The sequence below is a fragment of the Oncorhynchus mykiss genome, chromosome 1 (genome assembly GCF_013265735.2).
Source record: "Oncorhynchus mykiss isolate Arlee chromosome 1, USDA_OmykA_1.1, whole genome shotgun sequence".
Classification (NCBI taxonomy): Eukaryota; Metazoa; Chordata; class Actinopteri; order Salmoniformes; family Salmonidae; genus Oncorhynchus; species Oncorhynchus mykiss.
The window spans coordinates 47,633,163-47,653,455 of record NC_048565.1 but is presented as its reverse complement, the minus strand read 5'-3'; the positions used below and the strand labels follow the sequence as shown (position 1 = coordinate 47,653,455).

The 20,293-nt window shown below is 43.5% G+C and overlaps 1 protein-coding gene across 5 annotated transcripts in view; it reads left to right on the top strand.

Annotated features, from left to right (window-relative positions):
- The window catches only part of LOC110524125 (nuclear factor of activated T-cells, cytoplasmic 3), a 55,187-nt gene extending 35,611 nt beyond the window's left edge, over window positions 1-19,576 (top strand). For all 5 annotated transcript variants that reach the window (XM_021603497.2, XM_021603483.2, XM_036979030.1 and 2 more), the window contains 8 exons: window positions 2,466-3,657; window positions 4,031-4,193; window positions 5,963-6,162; window positions 6,898-7,070; window positions 8,531-8,671; window positions 9,146-9,201; window positions 9,313-10,381; window positions 18,102-19,576. In XM_021603497.2, the coding sequence (XP_021459172.2) occupies window positions 2,466-3,657; window positions 4,031-4,193; window positions 5,963-6,162; window positions 6,898-7,070; window positions 8,531-8,671; window positions 9,146-9,201; window positions 9,313-10,381; window positions 18,102-18,208 (3,101 nt within the window). In that variant the 3' untranslated portion in view covers window positions 18,209-19,576. The remainder of the gene's footprint in view (window positions 1-2,465; window positions 3,658-4,030; window positions 4,194-5,962; window positions 6,163-6,897; window positions 7,071-8,530; window positions 8,672-9,145; window positions 9,202-9,312; window positions 10,382-18,101) is intronic.
- Window positions 19,577-20,293: the final 717 nt, after the last annotated feature.

The following is a 20,293-nucleotide window of genomic DNA, read 5'->3' as shown; positions in this document are numbered from 1 at the left end:
TGAAAAGGGAACAAATTATTAGGGTGAGGAACATGGTCTAATAACAACTTACTACACAACATACACTTAGTATTACTTTCTTAGCTACAGTTTTCATATCTCCCTGGCATATTACATCATTTATGCAGCAACATACAAAACGTTTTTGGACTCACCTTGTTGTGCTGTGCTCACTTGAACAGGAAGGTGGCGTGGCCCGAAATCCCGACTTGGAATTCAGAGTTGGATGACCAATTCCGAGTTTGCAGTTGTTTTGAATGTGGCAGAAGTCATGCTGGATTGACAGCATGGCCAATGTATTCAAACTTTTCTGGCCCATGGTGTTACCCCTTTTTTCGTGATATCCAATTGGTAGTTACGATGTTGTCTCATCGCTGCAATTCCCCTACGGACTCGGCGAAGGTCGAGAGTGAAGCCGCACTGCTTCTCGACACACTGCTCGCTCAACCCGGAAGCCAGCCGCACCAGCTTGTCGGAAGAAGCGATGTGAAACCACCACAGAAAGCACGGAGCTAGGCTAATACCCCTTCAGTTTGGAGCTGCCTTTCTCAAGAAAGCAAAAAGAGACCATGTTTGTATGCGGCTTTATTAACTCAATTATATATTTAGGATATGTGACACGTATTAATGCCAATATAACATGCAAACAGAATATAAATATATATAATTAATTATAATTATTATAATTATATTTTTTATATATATTTTTTATATTAGCTTAACAGCCCTGATAATGACACATCAGACATCTTGAATGACATGGAGTTTATTACACAGTTGCATTTGATTATATTTAATCAGATCCTGGTCCAGTTTACATTTGGATATATGCAAAATCTGAATGTCCAAATATACAGTATCACTGTGTAATTTGTCAAGTAAAACACTATTGTATTGACAACTGCCCATTTTGTAATTTGGGGGGTCTTGCACAGAGATTTCAGGTGAAAGGCCTGGGGAAAGGGTCAAATGTCAGTGACATTGGGGTTTGTTTCGCCTTGGCTAGATTGTGGTATCTGGTCATAGAGCCGAACCACGACTGTAGGCTGCATTCATTGACCAAAGTGTCGGCTACTGTAGCCCTCTACATAACCTCGGCTATCAATTGAGTAGCCAAATAAGCCTAGAGTAGCCTACAGATTAAGTTGAATAAGAATGTACTTTTTATATCTTTAATATCTATTGTAATAGAAGAGAATAAAACATGATAGCCACCCACTCCCTGTTTTCCATCGGCCATTTCTCTTGTTTCCTTCCTTATTTCCAACTCCTGTAAATGGCACCCGCATCTCGGTCAGGCGCCAACACATTCTACCACCCAGCCAGAGGGGCCGCCGAGCCCGTGTTGCATCAGATAACGTTTATATTCATTACATTCATTTTGCAAATAAGTCAAGGCGAAGGGGCCGTTCTTTTATGTGCTCCATATCGTGGCACACATAGCCCTTGGACATCTCACCATCTTTGCATTTTGTGTGCAGACCAGGCCAGAGCAGAACAGTGTGTGGTTACGTTTGTCCTTGTGTGAACTAGTGTAGACAGTAGGCTGTGGAGTTTAAAAGTATCGACACGACCACTTATCGCAGGCATTTTCCTGATATTGTTCATGAAGATAGGTAGCCTATACTAGAGAAATGTGAAGTTTGAGGTGAAATAAGTTTGCTAATATGGGTAATTTGGACCATTGATGGCTACAATCATGAAACTAGTAGTAGTAGGATGACTTAGAAAAACATGGTGCACATGAATGTTATAAATGTATCATTCTATTTATTGTTATGGAATAAATGCAGGCAATTTATCATCATATGGACTTTTGTCCATATTGCCGACCAGCTCTAGAAGGCCGCCGCTTTTATTGCTGTTGCTCAGTTGACACCGGTGATAACGTACAGTTAGTTAGTTGTGTGATTTAGACTGGTGAGCGCTGCTGTTGTTAATCTATCCACCCGCCAAGCTGCAGGAGCCCCTGCCAAACAGGTCAATCTCTATATCTAGTCTTCCCCACAATTTGTGGAGAGACTCTGAAATGGCATTTATGACAACATTCCCAGTGGGTTATGGATGACTAGTCTAGGCTGTCTGTGTTAAAGGATCGATCAAAAGAGAGAGTAGTAGATGGTGAGTAGTTGATCAGAGAATTATCATTTGTTTGTCTGTTATCTCCTCTCTGGAGTAATGCAGGGAGCAATGGCACCAGTTTTATCTGCTGCTGTATGCCCTAAAGACACTTTGCATTGAAAATGAACCTCCCCCTCAATTTGCCTACACTCCTATCTAGAACCAAAAAGGGTTCTTCGGCAGGCTCCATAGGAGAACCCTTTGAAGAACCACATTTGGTTCCAGGTTCCCTTTCCAGAGGGTTCTACGTGGATCCCAAAATAGTTCTATCTGGAACCATAGGGTTCTCCTATGGGGACAGCCGCAGGAACACCTTTTTCTAAGTTTCCTTTTTTTATACCCAGGTCCAGACCCTGGTGACAGCACGCCATACTATACCACCCAGTCTATGGTCAATCAGCCTATTGGCCAGGCCCAAGACTTACAACAGAGCCAGCAGCACCACCAGGCTGCTTCTCAACAAGCTCCTCTCCAAACCTATGGTAACTACCACCCCAGCTCCAGCTATGAAGTTCACAGTTCCAGATACTGTCCCATGGGACACCTCCCCAAGGCGTTCGACTGCCCAAGCATCCAGATCACATCTATCAGTCACAGTCACCAAGAGCTGGGCTCCAGCCAGGATGCCGTGCCCATCAGCGGGGCAGACGGCGGGGGTGAGTGCGGTCGTGAACGGTCCTGGTCCAGGGATCACCTCTACCTACCCCTGGACCCCTGTTACAGGGACTCATCGTCCCTGAACCCCAGCCCTTGCAGCAGCCTGTCCTCCAGGAGCTGGCTGTCTGACGTGTCCTCCTGCGAGTCCTTCTCGCACGTTTACGACGACGTGGAGGCTGAGCTGAACGAGGCGGCCGCCCGATTCACCATGGGTTCCCCGCTGGCCTCTCCCCTGGCCTCCCCTGGCTGCTCCCCACAAGGCCAGGCCGCGGGGGGATTCGGGGTAGAGCTGTGGCAGCAGCAGTACTTCATGAACACCCACTCCCTCTCGCCCCACCAGTCCCCTCGCCAGTCGCCCCGTCAGTCCCCCTGTCACTCTCCGCGCAACAGCGTCACAGACGAGAACTGGCTTAACCCGCGCCCCACCTCCAGGTCCGGCTCAAGGCCCACATCACCTTGTGGGAAGAGACGACACTCCAGCGCAGACGTCTACGGACATGGACCTTCCCCCTCCCCATCCCCTCATCAGTCCCCCTGCCCCACCCCCAGCCACTCTCCCAGAGGCAGCGTAACAGAGGACACCTGGGCGGTTGGAAGCCCTGGTGCCATGGGGGCCCTCCTGTACAACCTCCCTGAGGTAGACGTTCCCTCCAAAACCAGGAGGACCTCTCAGCAGGCTCACATGGGTCTACTGCTTGGACAGGGAGACTCAGGGCTGGTGCCCGAAGACCAAGGAGTCGTGTTGCCTCACCTGGACTCACCTGCAGATGAGTCTGGGTCTACTCTAAAACAGGATGGCCTTTTTGAAGAACTCTTTCTCTCGGTTCCCTCACACTTCACCTGGAACAAACCCAAACCTGGCAACACACCCCTTTTCAGGTTTGTTATTCATAATTACATAAGCATCAATTCTCACGTGTGCTTCATCATGCTATCCACCAGGTGAACACTAATTTCTGCGATCACTCAGCATGGTGCAGACATTGTACTACCATAGCAACCCTAGCAAGGCCAAGGGCCAGGAGATCATAACTAGAGGTGAAGAACAAGATACCAACCCCTATGCTGAATGACAGTATGTTTATGAGAAATAATGTCTGGGTTGTAGTCGTTAACGCACACTGTAGCAAACATTCTTGCAATGGAAAATTATAATTTCGTATTGGGCAAGTTCAGGTAATCCCTCCCTGTTTGTCTGTTTTCTTCCATTTGCTACCTAAGTAATATGACCCTGTGTTGCCTTCCCACCTAGGACCTCCTCCCTACCCCCACTGGACTGGCCCCTGCCCAGCCAGTTTGGCCAGTGTGAGTTGAAGGTGGATGTGCAGCCACGGGGCCACCACAGGGCCCACTACGAGACAGAGGGGAGTCGGGGGGCCGTCAAGGCTGCCTCAGGAGGACACCCTGTAGTCAAGGTTAAGAGAAAGTCTTTCCCAACCTCATGACACCAGACCTGGGTCCAAATAGTATTTGCACTTGTAAAGCTCAATCTAGCACAGCTAAAGTATTTAAACACATACTATTTGAATCCAGGTCTGCATGACACATGTACAGTTGAAGTCTGAAGTTTACATACACCTTAGCCAAATACATTTAAACTCAGTTTTCACAATTCCTGACATTTAATCCTAATAAAAATCCCCTGTTTTAGGTCAGTTAGGATCACCACTTTATTTTAAGAATGTGAAATGTCAGGGCTCTGACCAAGAAGATCAATATGATTGCGCTAAACTTTATGCCTGGTTCACATAACAAGTTGTGTTTTGATAAACTGCTGTTTGCAATTGTAACCTCGAGGTGTCAATCAACGTGTGACATCCTGAGATATCAAAGGAGGTGTTCTTGTTACAATGAACTGTGTTGAGTAGGCGTTTTGTGCAATTACTCCCTCCCTGTTATTACTTGAAATTGACATTTATTGAACAATGTTATCAGGGGTTTGTGACACTTGTTCATGTATTAGGCTCAGTAAATATGGGGGGTGACGTAGCTTATTCAAACCCAACCAACCACAAGAGCACTGGCGGCCCTAATCTCGCACTGTAGTTTCTCGCTCTCTTGCTCTCCTTCTCTGTAAACGACAGATACATGGTAACCCTCAGACAGACAGCCTGTTATTGTAGCCCAACAGCTATTCATTTAACACAGGCGCGTGCAAGCATGTGTGTGTGTGTGTGTGTGTGTACATGTGAGCTTTGTGTTCTGTATATTCAAGTCCACATCAAGCATGGCCTTGGAAGCCATAACTCTAGTAAACAACTAGGCTGTGCTGTGACTCACTACATGAGAGAGGAGGGATCCAAGGTGTATGCATTTAAACCCATGGATGGATCACAGCTCGTACTCTAGTTACTCCAAAGTGCTGCACGTACACCAACAACCACACCCTTTGATCTTTTACCATTTTAAGTAGTCTGTGCTCGGGGTATCACACTGGGCATCACACTGGTTATATCACCAGAGCGTATCACCTAACGTTTAGCAGAGCACTACTTGCCAGTGGGGCTGGAATACAATCCCTGGATCAGGGCTCAGAGTATCACCTAACATTGAGCCGAGCTCTATTTGCCAGTGGGTACCGTCTAGCAGAGCACTATTTGCCAGTAGGACTGGAGTGGGACTGAACTACCATCTATGGATCAAGGTGCAGCCAGGCTGGAACAGATGCAGGCTGAGATAAGCAAAGCTTTATTGAGGCCTGGCTCTCATGTAATATATACCAGCTAGTTTATTTTGGGGTGTCTTCATTACTCTAGTGTTAAAGCCACACAGCTTCACACTCTAGTCCTCTGTAATGCCACAAGCAGTGTTTCCCTGTACATTGCATCACGTAGGCGTGTTGGACATTCCTCAACCTCAGGCTGGCTCTTCAGGGGCACACCTTATTTTTGTTGACCTCAAATGGTTTGAATTGGGTAATTTCATTGCAGGCAATCCAGGATGTACATTGCATATTGCGCAGGTCACATTTTTAGACATTGTCTGGGTGTATTGCTATCAGTACAGAGCTTTGGCATTGGTTTTGCATACTGTTTCTAAACAGACCCAAACACACTTATTCAAATGTACAGCGCAGAGAACAAGAGTGCTCATAAGAAGAAGTGAAACATGTTGTATTTGTGTATTTGTTAATCAAATGTGGTAGAATGCGTATATGATTTCTATGGATTGGTGTCATTTTCAGCTCATTGGATACAACGAGAAGCCAGTCAACCTGCAGATTTTCATTGGAACGGCAGACGATCGGTACTTGAGACCACATGTCTTCTACCAGGTGCACAGAGTAACGGGAAAGACGGTGGCTACTGCTTGCCAGGAAAGCGTAATAAGCAGTACAAAGGTTCTGGAAATCTCTCTCCTCCCCGAAAACAATATGTCCACCAGGTACGGGTCATAACCATGTCATATTTATGTTTTCAAAGCATCACAAGGCTAAAAATAGAACATTTGTGCTTGTGATTTATTGGTATTATGATCTAAAATGTAAAATGGCTTCCACTGTGAATTCTCATCATTTTTGAACGATTTAGAACAGATGATAGCATGTTAAAAATGGGAATGGGTTTTCGTCTAAGAATAAGAATATTTCTACACCTAGAACAAATAGAAACAGACAGAACATAACTATTTTGTCACGGAAATGTGGCTGCCTTACATAATAGAAGAATCCAGGCATTATTTTCTCGCACTATCTGATACTTATTGGTCACTATTCAACAAACGACACGACATCATAAAATGACATGTGAAGAATGTGAACTATTTAAAGCATTATGGTCATTCTTTATTAAGGGCGGCAGGCTGCCTCGAGGTTAGAGCGTTGGGCAGTAACCGAAAGGTTGCTGGTTTGAATACCGGAGCTGTGCCCTTGAGCAAGGCAATTAACCCTAATTGCTCCAGGGGGCCTGGACATGACCCCACACCCTGCGGGTGTCTCAGGGGGAGTTGGGATAGGCAAAAAAAAAAAAAACATTTCCATTATACACTTGTGTGTAACAGGAAAAATAGAAGCACCCCCAAAAGTAGGATTATTATTAGCTTACTGTAAATATTAAAATGGAAATGTGTATATGGGCCTTTATATAATGTTGTCTCATGCTTGTATTTCTCCCTCTACAGTATTGACTGTGCAGGCATCCTGAAGCTGAGGAACTCTGACATTGAGCTCAGGAAGGGGGAGACTGACATCGGGAGGAAGAACACGCGTGTGCGAGTGGCATTCCGTGTTTATATCCCTCAGCCCAGCGGCAAGGTCCTGTGTCTGCAAGCTGCCTCTATTCCTGTGGAGTGCTGTGAGTACCTTTTATTCAGTAGGCCGGCCTACATACTGTAGTAATAGTACCAGTCCAAAGTTTGGACACACCTACTTATTCAAGGGTTTTTCTTTATTTTTTACTATTTTCTACGTTGTAGAATAATAGTGAAGTCATCAAAACTATGAAATAACACATATGGAATCATGTAGTAACCAAAAAGGTGTTAAACAAATCAAAATATATTTTATTTGCGACTGCACTTGAGAAAACTTGAAAAGTTCTTGAAATTGTCTGGATTGACTGACCTTCATGTCTTAAAGTAATGATGGACTGTCATTTCACTTTGTTTATTTCAGCTGTTCTTGGTCTTGGTCTTTTACCAAATTGAGCTATCTTCTGTATACCACCCATACCTTGTCACAACACAACCGATTGGCTCAAATGCATTAAGAAGGAAAGAAATTCCACAAATTAACTTATAACAAGGCACACCTGTTAATTGAAATGCATTCCAGGTGACTACCTCATGAAGCTGGTTGAGAAAATGCCAAGAGTGTGCAAAGCTGTCATCAAGGCAAAGGGTGGCTACTTTGAAGAATCTCAAATATAAAATATACTTCGATTTGTTTAACACCTTTTTGGTTACTACATGATTCCAAATGTGTTATTTCATAGTTTTGATTTCTTCACTATTATTCTACAATGTAGAAAATAGTAAAAATAAAGACAAACTCTTGAATGAGTAGGTGTGCCCAAACTTTTGACTGGTACTGTACATGCGTTCAAAAAGCCACATATTATTCATATAGAGTTTTTCCCGATTATGGGACTTGACCAGAAATAATCTTTATTTATATAATCTATATTTAGTGTTTGGTATAATAATTAGTTAAAGGCTATAACTTGTGACCAGACCTCCTCTTAAGGATCAGACCCTTTTTTTTCAATTTTCACCTAAAATGACATACCCAAATCTAACTGCCTGTAACTTAGGACCTGAAGCAAGGATATGCATAATATTGATACCATTTGGGAAACAATTTGAAGTTTGTGGAAATGTGAAATTAATGTAGGAGGACATAACACATTAGATCTGGTAAAAGATAATACAAACCCCAAAAAATTGTACAATCTTTGAAATACAAGAGAAAGGCCATAATGTATTATTCCAGCCCAAGCACAATTTAGATTTTGGCCACTAGAAGGCAGCAGTGCATGTGCAAAGATTTAGACTGATCCAATGAACCATTGCGTTTCTGTTCAGAATTTTGTATCAAGACTGCCCAAATGTGCCTAATTAGTTTATTAATACATTTTCAAGTTCATAACTGTGCACTCTCCTCAAACAATAGCATGGTATTATTTCACTGTAATGGCTACTGCAAATTGGACAGTGCAATTAGATTAACAGGAATTTAAGCTTTCTGACAATATCAGATATGTCTATGTCCTTCACTGTTCAGTATATGTAATAGTTAAATGTAATTGACTTGCAGCCCAGCGCTCGGCCACAGACCTTCCCCAGATGCAGAGCTGCAGTCCCCTCAGCTGCTTGGTCAGTGGGGGTGGGGAGATGGTAATTACTGGCTCCAACATATCCCCCGAGTCAAAGGTCATCTTCCTGGAGAAAGGCCCTGGTAAGAGACGCTGACGCCGCCTTGACTTTATAGAGTTCATAGAAAAGCTAGAGGATAAGTCTGGTTTATCCTTTTCCCAAACCATACTCACTTGGATATGTTCTTTCCAGCACCATTCCAGCAACTATAGCAAAGTAGCTTTGCCTTGTGCGAGCCGGACCGGCTCATAGGAGCAAGAGCTCCTATGATCTCAGGGTGAATACTGTAACCATGAGTCCACCGAGTTGGTCCAACAACTATGGTGGTGCATAACCAGGCCAGCACAGTGCAGAAACTGAAACCATATCATGACCAATACTTGGCATCTATAAGGTCTTATTTATGCATACATGTAAGCAATGACATGAGAAATATATATTACGTGACTTGGCTCAGTAGTGTGAAAAGGGTATAAAAACGATGCCAAAAAAAGGAAAATATTCTTCCATTAACACATTACAACAGTGTGTTAATTGTGATGTTTTATCTCTCCAGATGGACGCACACAGTGGGAAGTTGACGGAAAAGTTATTCGAGACAAGAGTAAAAGAGTAAGTAGAAACCTAAATTACATGATTAAAGTTAGCCTACATGAAATCAACCTCCCAAACCCTGGATCCCTTGAAAAGATGATAAATCATTTGGAAACATTCTCTTTGCAGTCCAGAATCGTGGTTGAGATTCCTACCTACCACAACACCACTGTGAGCTCTGCAGTCCAGGTGCAGTTCTACGTGTGCAACGGGAAGAGGAGAAGAAGCCAAAGGCAAAATTTCACATACTTGGCTGGTGCTTCTCCACACCATTATCCCACTGCCAGTGACCATGCAGTTGTGGCTCCTCGGGTGAAGCAGGAGCTCACCGACTCAACCTATCTGTCTACTTGCAACAATCTCCCTGGCCTATATCCAACAAGCAGCAAGCAGAATTCTTCTGACGGGGCCTTCTCTCAGGACAGGCCCTTGTATGGTTCCTCTGGTGGTCACCCTGTGCCTTGTGGTCCGCCCTCCCAGCCAGCATACACTCCCTCAGGCTCCTCACCTCTTCAGCACTCCCCTCACCTCCACAGCTACAGTCCCAGTATGGGATACCAGCGGATAAGCCCCATGCATACACCTGATTCAATGCCACCCCCTCGGACAAAGCCTGTCTACCAGGCCACACAACATAATGTGCCTTATAGTGGCCAGGCCAGCTCTCCCATGAGACCTGGTCTTGCCGCATTCCAGGTCATTCGACCTCAGTCTGCCCAGCCCAGGCCAGCTGTCTCCAGCCCTCATAGGGAAAGTGTGATGTACCAGAGCCTCATTGGACCTGATCTCTCTGTTGCCACTCTCCAGTCTGCCAGAACCCACACCCAGAATGCAACCCAGCTGCAGTCTCTAAAATACCACTTTTCCCACTCAGACTCTGACCTAGCGGCTCTACAGGCTGAGTATAATCTGAGCTACCATTCTGACAAAAACTTGCCTGCTTCGTATTCTCCCACTCCTGGAGTAGCAGCAACCTGCTCCACCTCCCCGTTAGCATCAGCCTCCTCTGGGGGTCCCCTGAGGCACCTGTCCCCCAGCAGCGCCCAGGGGCTGGCCTCTGGTATCGACCCCCAGGAGTGTCCCCCGGCACCCCATTCCCTCTTCTCAAACGACAGAGGGAGGGTGAACATCAAGCAGGAACCAGAGGAGAAGCTGCCTCTTGGCTCCATGGGACTCCAGGAGATCACACTAGATGATGGTAAGGGGCTCATATGATACTTCTGGCCATGTAGTGTATGTGGACACCCCTTAAAATTAGTGGATTCGGCTATTTCAGCCACACCCATTGCTGACAGGTGTATAAAACAAAGCACACAGTCATGCAATTTCGATAGACAAACACATGCGCCAAATACAACAGGTGTAGTAGCCCTCACAGTGAAATGCTTACTTACAAGCCCTTAACCAACAATGGAGTTTTAAGAAAATACCAAAAAACAGTAAGAAATAAGAAAAGCAAATAATTAAGGAGCAGCAGTAAATAACAAAAAGCGGGGCTATATACAGGGGGGGTACCGGTTCAGAGTCAATGTGTCAATGCGATGGCACCGGTGTCGAGGTAATTGGTGTAATTATGTACATGCAGGTAGGGTTAATAAAGTGGCTATGCATAGATAACACAGAGTAGCAGCAGCTTGGGGTTGGGGGGTGTAAGTAGTCTGGGTAGCCATTTGATTAGCTGTTTAGGAGTCTTATGGCTTGAGGGGAGAAGCAGTTTAGAAGCCTCTTGGACCTAGACTTGATGCTCTAGTATCGGTTGCCGGGCGATCTTATCGTTGTCGGTGATCAGGCCTACCAATGATCTGGCCCCCCTGAGGGGCCCCTGTGTTGAGGATCAGCATGGCGGATGTGTTGTTACCTACCCTTACCACCTGGGGGCGGCCCGTCAGGAAGTCTAGGATCCAGTTGCAGAGGGAGGTGTTTAGTCTCAGGGTCCTTAGCTTAGTGATGAACTTTGAGATCACTATGGTGTTGAACGCTGAGCTGTAGTCAATGAATAACATTCTCACATAAGTATTCCTTTTGTCCAGGTGGGAAAGGGCAGTGTGCAGTGCAATAAAGATTGCATCATCTGTGGATCTGTTGGTGCGGTATGTAAATTGGAGTGGGTCTAGGGTTTCTGGGATAATGGTGTTGATGTGAGCCATGACCAGCCTTTGAAAGCACTTCATGGCTACAGACGTGAGTGCTATGGGTCGGTAGTCATTTAGGCAGGTTACCTTAGTGTTCTTGGGCACAGGCACTGCTTGAAACATGTTGGTATTACAGACTCAGACAGGGAGAGGTTGAAAATGTTAGTGAAGACTCTTGCCAGTTGGTCAGCGCATGCTCGGAGAACACGTCCTGGTAATCCGTCTGGCCCAGCTGCCTTGTAAATGTTGAGCTGTTTAAAGGTCTTACTCACATCAGCTGCATAGAGTGTGATCACACAGTCATCCGGACAAACTGATGCTCTCATGCATGTTTCAGTGTTACTTGCCTTGAAGCGAGCATAGAAGTTATTTAGCTCGTCTGGTAGGCTCGTGCAACTGGGCAGCTCTCGGTTGTGCGTCCCTTTGTAGTCTGTAATAGTTTGCAAGCCCTGCCACATCCGACGAGCGTCGGAGCCGGTGTAGTACGATTCGATCTGAGTCCTGTATTGACACTTTGGCTGTTTGATGGTTCGTCAGAGGGCATAGCGGGATTTCTTATAAGCTCCTGGGTTAGAGTCACGCACCTTGAAAGCGGCAGCTCTGCCCTTTAGCTTGGCGCGAATGTTGCCTGTAATCCATGGCTTCTGGTTGGTGTATGTACGTACAGTCACTGTGGGGACAATGTTCTCGATACACTTATTGAAAAACCCAGTGACTGATATGGTGTACTCCTCAATACCATCGGAAGAATAATGGAACATGTGCTAGCAAAACAGTCCTGTAGCTTAGCATCTGCATCATTTGACCACTTTTTTTGAAGAGCTCAGGGACTTTCAACATGGCCCCGTCATAGGTTGCCACCTTTCTGACAAGTCGGCTCATAAAATTTCTGCCCTGCTAGAGCTGCCCCGGTCAACTGTAAGTCCTGTTATTGTGAAGTGGAAATGTCTAGGCCCAACAACGGCTCAGCTGTGAAGTGGTAGGCCACATAAGCTCACAGAACAGTACCGCTGAAGTGCGTAGTGCAACTCTGACTACTGAGCTCCAAACTGCCTCTGGAGCAAGGTCAGCACAATAACTGTTCGTTAGGAGCTAATGAAATGGGTTTCCATTGTCAAGCAGCTGCATACAAGCCTAAGATCACCATGCGCAATGCCAAGCGTCGGCTGAAGTGGTATAAAGCTCACCCCCATTGGACTGTGGAGCAGTGGAAACACGTTCTCTGGAGTGCCCGAATCACTCTTCACCATTGGCAGTCCGACGGCTGAATCTGTGTTTGGCGGATGTCAGGAGAACGCTACCTCCCCAAATGCATAGTGCCAACTGTAAAGTTTGGTGGAGGAGGAATCATGTTCTGGGACTGTTATTCATGGTTCGGGCTAGGCCCCTTAGTTCCAGTGAAGTGTAATCTTGAACGCTAAAGCATAGAATTACATTCTAGACGATAATGTGCTTCCAACTTTGTGGCAAAGCGAGGTCCATACATAAATGGTTTGTCGAGATCGGTGTGGAAGAACTTGACTGGCCTGCACAGAGTCCTGACCTCAACTGACCTCAAAAAGTTGTTTTATCGTCTTATAGGCATAATTTTATCCAAATGTTATTGTTCACAATGCATATTATTGTCCACTATTTGTTTAGTAATGTCAATGCATATTGTTGTCCACAATACTTCTTTAGTAATGTCATCCATGTGAATATCGAAGACCCCGTGAAACACAGCCTTGGGATTTATACATAGGCCTCCATCAAACCCGATCATTCTCATCAAATCCCATATTTCTTTATTTCTGTAATATTTCACTAAAAGGTGTTCTAAATTCTGTTCATCGTGACAATTGGGGATAAGACAGAATTGACTTTTGTCAAAACAACTCCAATTTACTACAGCATGCACTGGTAAACATCGTACGGAAATCAACCAGAAAAAAAGATCACTTTATAAATAGTTTTGTTCGAGACTGTTCCAGTTAATATTTCATTGTCTGAGAGACCCGATCATCACCGTATTAAAATCCCCACATAATATCGCACACATAAATAGCCCCTAGTTTCATAAATAATAGCTTTTTCTTAGATGCTGTGTATACATTTATCACTGTTATTTTCGTTTCCTCTAAAGAAGCAGTCCAGTATTAACCTATCGATGTCTGCCAAAAGCTAATATTCTCAGCTCATTTAGATTATTTGCTTACCTTCTACTGGGGACTTGGTTTCTCATTTTTCTTTTTAACTTGGCTTTGGATTGAACTGCGTTTGGAAGTGTAAATGGCGTAACTAACTCTGGCGGGGAAAGGGAGCAGGGGTTGGAAGGAATCTGTCTCTCTCTTTCAGTACTGAAATCAGTACTGAAGTCTGACTCGTTCGCGTCCTCAAAGGACTCTTCTTTCTTGCTCTCACTGCAGCTGGACCTGGAGGATTGGATACTCCTTCACTTTCGTATTCAGCTCCCTCAGCTTATCTCGCATTCACTGGCACTTGCCTCTCAGCTGTGCTTTGACCTGTAGTGGTGACCTCGCGCTCTGCCGTGGCGTGGTGGATGGAACTCACTGTTGAGGTCGGTGGCTCTGTCTCCTCTTCCGGCTCTTCCTCTGGGCTGGATTGGGGACCAGCCCTCGCTTTGTAGGCATAAGACTGGGGACACTTGCAGAAGTCGTGGCCCTCTTTTCCACACAAGGTGCACTTGCTTGGAGACTCACAGTCCCTGGATTTGTGTCCAAGGTCATCTCATCTCCCAACACTTCACCTCTGGGCAATCCTTGACATGGTTGTCCGGCCCCTGGCAGATGTAACACAGAGGGGTTTGTCCAGGGAAGGAGATCTTCCCCTTGTACGGGTCAAGGGATATTGAGTTAGGGATTGTTATCGACTGCCCACTTGTGGTTTTGTGCACTTTGTACTTGCGTACTCCATACCATATCCCGAACTTATCCACGTGTTTCACTGCAGGTTGTAAAATAGTGCAATACCCATTTAGAAACAGTTTGACGTCATGATCTGGAACTCTTCCCGTCCAGAACTTTACAAAGACCATCTTGACGTCCAGCACAATGGAGGACTCCACTGTCCCGTCCTTCTAATTTGTGGCTGTCTCTTGGGCTAAATAGACTCCAGGAAGCGGCGTAATGGGGGTTCTTCCTTAAAGACGGGCTGTAAATCTCTGCAATGAATCAGTAAACATCAACTGCACAAATCTAATTGGATTTGAATAAGAGTGTCTCTCTAACATAGTCACAACTTGGTGGATCGAGATTGACGGTGTATTTTAATCTTGCCCAGTATTGATCAAAACGAGCAACATATGTCGACCACAGATGAACCATATAGCTCTGACAGCTCGGGACTACAACATGATTATTATGGGAGATAATTGATCTATACTTTGGTTTGTCATGGACAACCGCGATGATCGGTCAGACATCGTGTGTTCACCAAAATCGAATCCAAGTGAATCCAAAACATTACACTGTTGATTTCATGTGTCTCCAAGTGGCCACACGCCTCTCCGAAAGTGTGCACAGTTCCTAAGTCATTTCAATGCACTTTTATGCACTTTTTTTAGTTCTTCTAGCTGTGCCGTTGAGGAACTAGAGCACACTTGTTGTTATTATGTTTGGAACACAACCCTGCAATCACACAATCACTGTTGTTGTTTACGCAATCCAAAAAAACGGCCCATTATAAAATCGCAATTTGGGTCAGGTGAGCTTCACTTCAACACTTGTTCTATTTCCCAACATGACTAGCTAAGTTAAAAAAAAATATATGATCTTAGTGTTAGGCTTTCACAGGGTAATTCAGAGAAACAGATGGTCATTTTGGTGCACATAGAAAGGAGTCATGCATTCAGGTGCGTGTTCCACTGCAAACTTTCTTTACAATAGACAAGCATAGGCACATTCTGTAACTTGTAACTTGTACATCAAACATAGTGATCATAAACGCTGACACTGTATAGGACATGAGTTTTATGATTATGGAAATGTGAAGTGCACATTTGGACTCACGGGTGTTTGGCTTGCTTGTAATTGCATCATAGCTGTATTTATTATAATCCCCAACGTCTCATCTTTCAAAGTACTTCGAGTCCTCTTAATTTACAGCATTTCCCTCACTCTTTCAACAGTTTTGCTAATGTTGTCCAATTAGCGGGAGAGATGGAGGTAACTTCTAGTCATGTGCCGTGCTCAAGTTCAGAACGGCTGTCAGTCAATAACCATACAGCTCTGTGAAGCACAGAGCCTGAGCTTTGACATCATTTATAGCATGTTCCTGTACAGCCACTGTCTAATTTAGGTGCTGATCAGTGCCCCAATCTGCCATTTTCAACCCGTATACTGGTAGGAATGTAAAGGGGAACTGTCAATTATCTAAACGTATGGGAGTTGTAGCGATGAGACAAGATAGTAGCTACTACAACAATTGGATACTACGAAATTGGGGAGAAAAAGGGGTAAAATTCACAAAATAAAAAAAAGGAAAAAAAAAAAGAAATATAATTCTTAGAATGGACCTATCCATTCAGACCACTGCAATTTAGCTGGTACACCATTGAAATTGTAATTGAATTAACATTTTAACTTCTAATTACTACCACAAAGATGGCCGCCAGTCCACCCACTTTCGAATGTCAACTTCAATGGTCATGTGTTTTCTATTATTTATATTTCTAGGATCTTAGTAGGTTTCTTATGGAGGATTGACAGTATAATTTAAAAGAAAATATATTCCCATTCAAGTCAACATTCTCTGATGTGTGGACCTCCAAACAGCTTTGTGGTACCATTTTAGTACATTTATGAGCCAAAACATGACACCCACCCTGTATTCAAGAGTATGTTGTGTCTCCACCGATGGCGGGCATAACACAACAACCTCAGATTATGTCAAATAGGGTCTAAACGACAACATATGTGAATTATGAATAAATCTGAGTACTCGTTTTTAGATAGTTGACGTTTAAAGTTTAAAAAAATACCACAAAAAAATGTCTTCAATAGTATGACAGCTCTGTTTGTAAGCTTTTAAATGATATCAATCTCAACCATTTATCTTTTCGAGTGATGTAGACATGGACGCCTCGTGGTATGGTGGGGTATAGAAAATAGGTCAACTTTTAGAACCTTTATCTCCAAAAAATCACTTTCTGAGCACTTCTACCTTGGGCAAATATGTATGGAAGGTTTCATTCAAATCAAAAGAGGTGCTGTCGAAAAGTGATTGAATTCATATGGATTTACCCAGCTTAAAGTAGGGCTGGCTGTAATTACAGGCCTTTAGGGGCCAGGCGATGAACCATAAAGCTCTCAGGATCTCACCATGCCGACCTGATTTTTTAATTAATCACCTCGCGCTGGCCGGACTGTGTTTGTCCCGACAACACAGTCACTGTGGCCCAGTATTCTTGTCACCATATGCCCACTAGGTCTTTGTTTGCTCCTATACAGGGCTGCATGGCTGCCAGCCCATGTGTGTGCATTTGTGTGTGCGTGCATACGTGTGTGTGCACTTGTGCACATACTGTATGTGTGTATGCGTGCATTATGATGTAGGTTAATTATAGGCAGAGGCCGGATTGCTAGCTAAGGAGATGACACTTTTAACTGTGTGTATGTTAGTATAGCCTACAAACTATAGTCACATAGAGGAGGCTAAAGATACCTTGCACGCTAATCTTCTTCATTTACCATCTGTGGCACAGCTGTCACAGGGCAGTAATGACAGACAGGCTTTCATAAGACCCCCACAACCCCCCCACTACATACGGCTTGAAAATAGGACCCCTGGCCTGAGCTGGGTGGAAGGGTCCTCTTTGAACTTTACTTTCACCCAACAGGGTTTCTGCAACTCTGATACTTAAATTAAGAAACAGCGAGTTTATGTCTCATTAGGTGAGATAAGATAATCATTTAATTGAAAGGATTTAATCAATTTGTCATTTCAAATTAAAGTGATTTCATTGATGTACAGTTGTGGGATCTTTTAGTTTCAATGATTTTGTTTTTCTTAATGACTAATTTTCGGCCGTTACAATGTCTTGTACGTGTTCTTGGAGGAAGGGAGCTGGTGCAGTCAAGCTGTCGGAGTTCCTGTTAGTCTATTGGTTGAAAAAAAAACAGGGACTGGTTATTTCCGTTCCCTCAGTGCTAGCCTGTTTGTTTACATGTGTTGTCTATCATCTACCCTCATACACGGCTCGGGTTGCAAACACACCTTTTCATGGAAAGGCTATGAGTACGGTGTATATGTGACCATTTGATCCATGTGTTTTTGTTGCACTGTAGGGAATATAAATAGACCTCACAAATGCAGACTGGAACCGCAGCCTTCGACATGGATCCCACCCTTTGATAAAGCTCCAAAATGTGTTCTCACCATTCAGCCATCTCTAACCTTTAGACCAGGCCTCAATCCTTGTTGTTTTTTTCATCATGCGTGACATCTGCAGAGGGAGACTGTTAAAACTAAAAGAAAGCAATGTGTATCAACAATGCATGGTATTCAACGTCTGTTCCACATTGGTTCACGTCAAAATAAGTCAATTTATACATTTAGCGTTACAACAAACTGTGCACACACACACTGGTTGAAACAACGTTGATTCAGCCCGTGTGTGTGCCCAGTTTTTTTTTTTTGTACTGCAAAAAAAATGTATAATTGACTTGTTTTCCGTTTTGGTTTAGATTTAGAAGATTGGCAATGCTGCCCTCAGATGGCTGAAACAACTATAAAGTAAGACACGACAAGAGCCTTGAAACTAAACCCTGGTGTGTCTGTCTTTTGCAGTGAATGAGATCATCGATAGAGACATATCTCAGCTCGGTGGCGGAGCGGCAGAGTCCAATCAACCAAAACAGGATACTTATGGATGGGATACTGTGATACTCCAGTGATAATGTTCTTCCATTCTGTGGCCTTCATTCGGTTTCTATTAATCATCATCATTACTCAGGACAGGAGTTGAATTGTGCTATCTATGCATTTGGCGGTTCTATTACTAACTGACCATAAATAGACGGCAAAACCCATTGTGGTTTAACTGGTACAATTAACCCAGTTGCTGGTAATACATACACCTGTGGAGGTGGTTAGGCTGTAGAGAATGTAACCACTGGGCACAGGTGTCAATTCAACGTTGGTTCAATGTAATTCCATTGAAATGACGTGGAAACAACATTGACTCAACCAGTGTGCCCGGTGGGTAGGCCTGTTTGTTTGCTTATCTAACAGTTCAGGATTTTCAAGTCAAACTAAAATATATTTTAAGATGGAAATACTTCTCACACCAAAGATTTTTTATTTGTTGCCCTTTAGGCACAGCTGAAATATGACAACTAATTGTCTGTAAATGCATGAAAATTACGTATTTGGTGTTGAAAGAACATTGATGTCAATGAAGAGGCTGAAAAAGGCCAAATACCAAATGCTGTGTTAATTTAATATTTATTGGTGAAATACATTCGATTTAAATTAATTTTTGATACTGTAGCTCTTGCAGTTGTATGATTCTTTAGAATAATGATACATTTTCATAACCTTCTAATGCCTGGTATTTGTATGCCTATTTTCTATTTTAGTTTCCAAAGAATGTACAGTATATTATCAAGATTTATATGATACTTTTGGCAGTATGCTTAGGTGTGAAGTAGCTATATCAAAGTCAAAGTTATAATCAACAAAAATATAAACGCAACATGCAACAATTTCATTGATTTGACCGAGTTACAGTTCATATGAGGATATCAGTCAATAGAAATACATTCATTAGGCCCTAATCTATGGATTACACATGACTGAGAATATAGATATGCATCTGTTGGTCATAGACACCTTAAAAAAATGGGCCTCGGGATGTGGTCTCGGTATTTTGGTGCATTCAAATTGCCATCGATAAAATACAATTGTTTGTTATCCGTAGTTTATACCTGCCCATACCATAACCCCACCACCACCATGGGGCACTTTGTTCATAATGTTGGCATCAGCAAACCGCTTGCCCGCATGACTCCATACACATACGTGGTCTGCGGTTGTGAGGCCGGTTGGACATACTGCCAAATTGTCTAAAAGGACATTGGTGGCTTATCTTGGCAAAGGTGAGATGTTCACTAACAGAAATAGGATTTTTGTGTATGGAACATTTCTGGGATCTTTTATTTCATCTCATGAAACATGGGGGACCAACACTTTACATGTTGTGTTTATATTTTTGTTCAGTGCATTTCATCAGGTTTTTGTTCAATAAAAAAAAAAGCAATTAATAAGCCTGTTCTCTGTGTATCTGTGAGTGCTTTTGAAAACATACAAAAGGAGGGGGTAGGTGTGGTTATACATTTGAAGTTGGAAGTTTACATACAGTTTGCAGACATACACGGCTTTGTGCACTGTATTGCTCGCCAGGATACTCTTGAGTAGCTACTCTACTGTCTCAGACACCTGGCAGTACTCCTGTAGAAAGTGGTGATGTTGTCGATGATGACTAATTCACCTGCCTTGGAGATGTGGCAGCAGCTATTGTAGCCTACCTGGTTTGGGTACGTTTGTAAACTTAGCCTCTGGTTTGTTGATCTTCAGGCTTTGAATAGTACTGACTTGTCTGTTAATTGTGTTTTGAATAAGAACAAAACCATTGCAATTGAGACTTTCACCTCACAACCCGAGGAAAACTTTCACCTTGATATTAAAATAATGGATTTGGGATTGTGTTCATTTGCTGTGTTTCATTTGATGATTTGATGATGAACGTTTCAGTTTGATATGTCATGCTGCTCATGTGATGGTGAATACAGCCTGCTGTGTCCTGATGCTGATTGCAAAGTAGATACAGTGCATTGTCTTTTGGCTGTTCCGCATCAGTGAAAAACAGGTTAGCAGGAATGTGTTCTGTGTTTGTCAATGTCAATCATCAGGGAAAATGGCCAATTTGGATTAGGGCAAAGTTGAAACATTTCAAACAGAATGACCATTGTACCAATTGA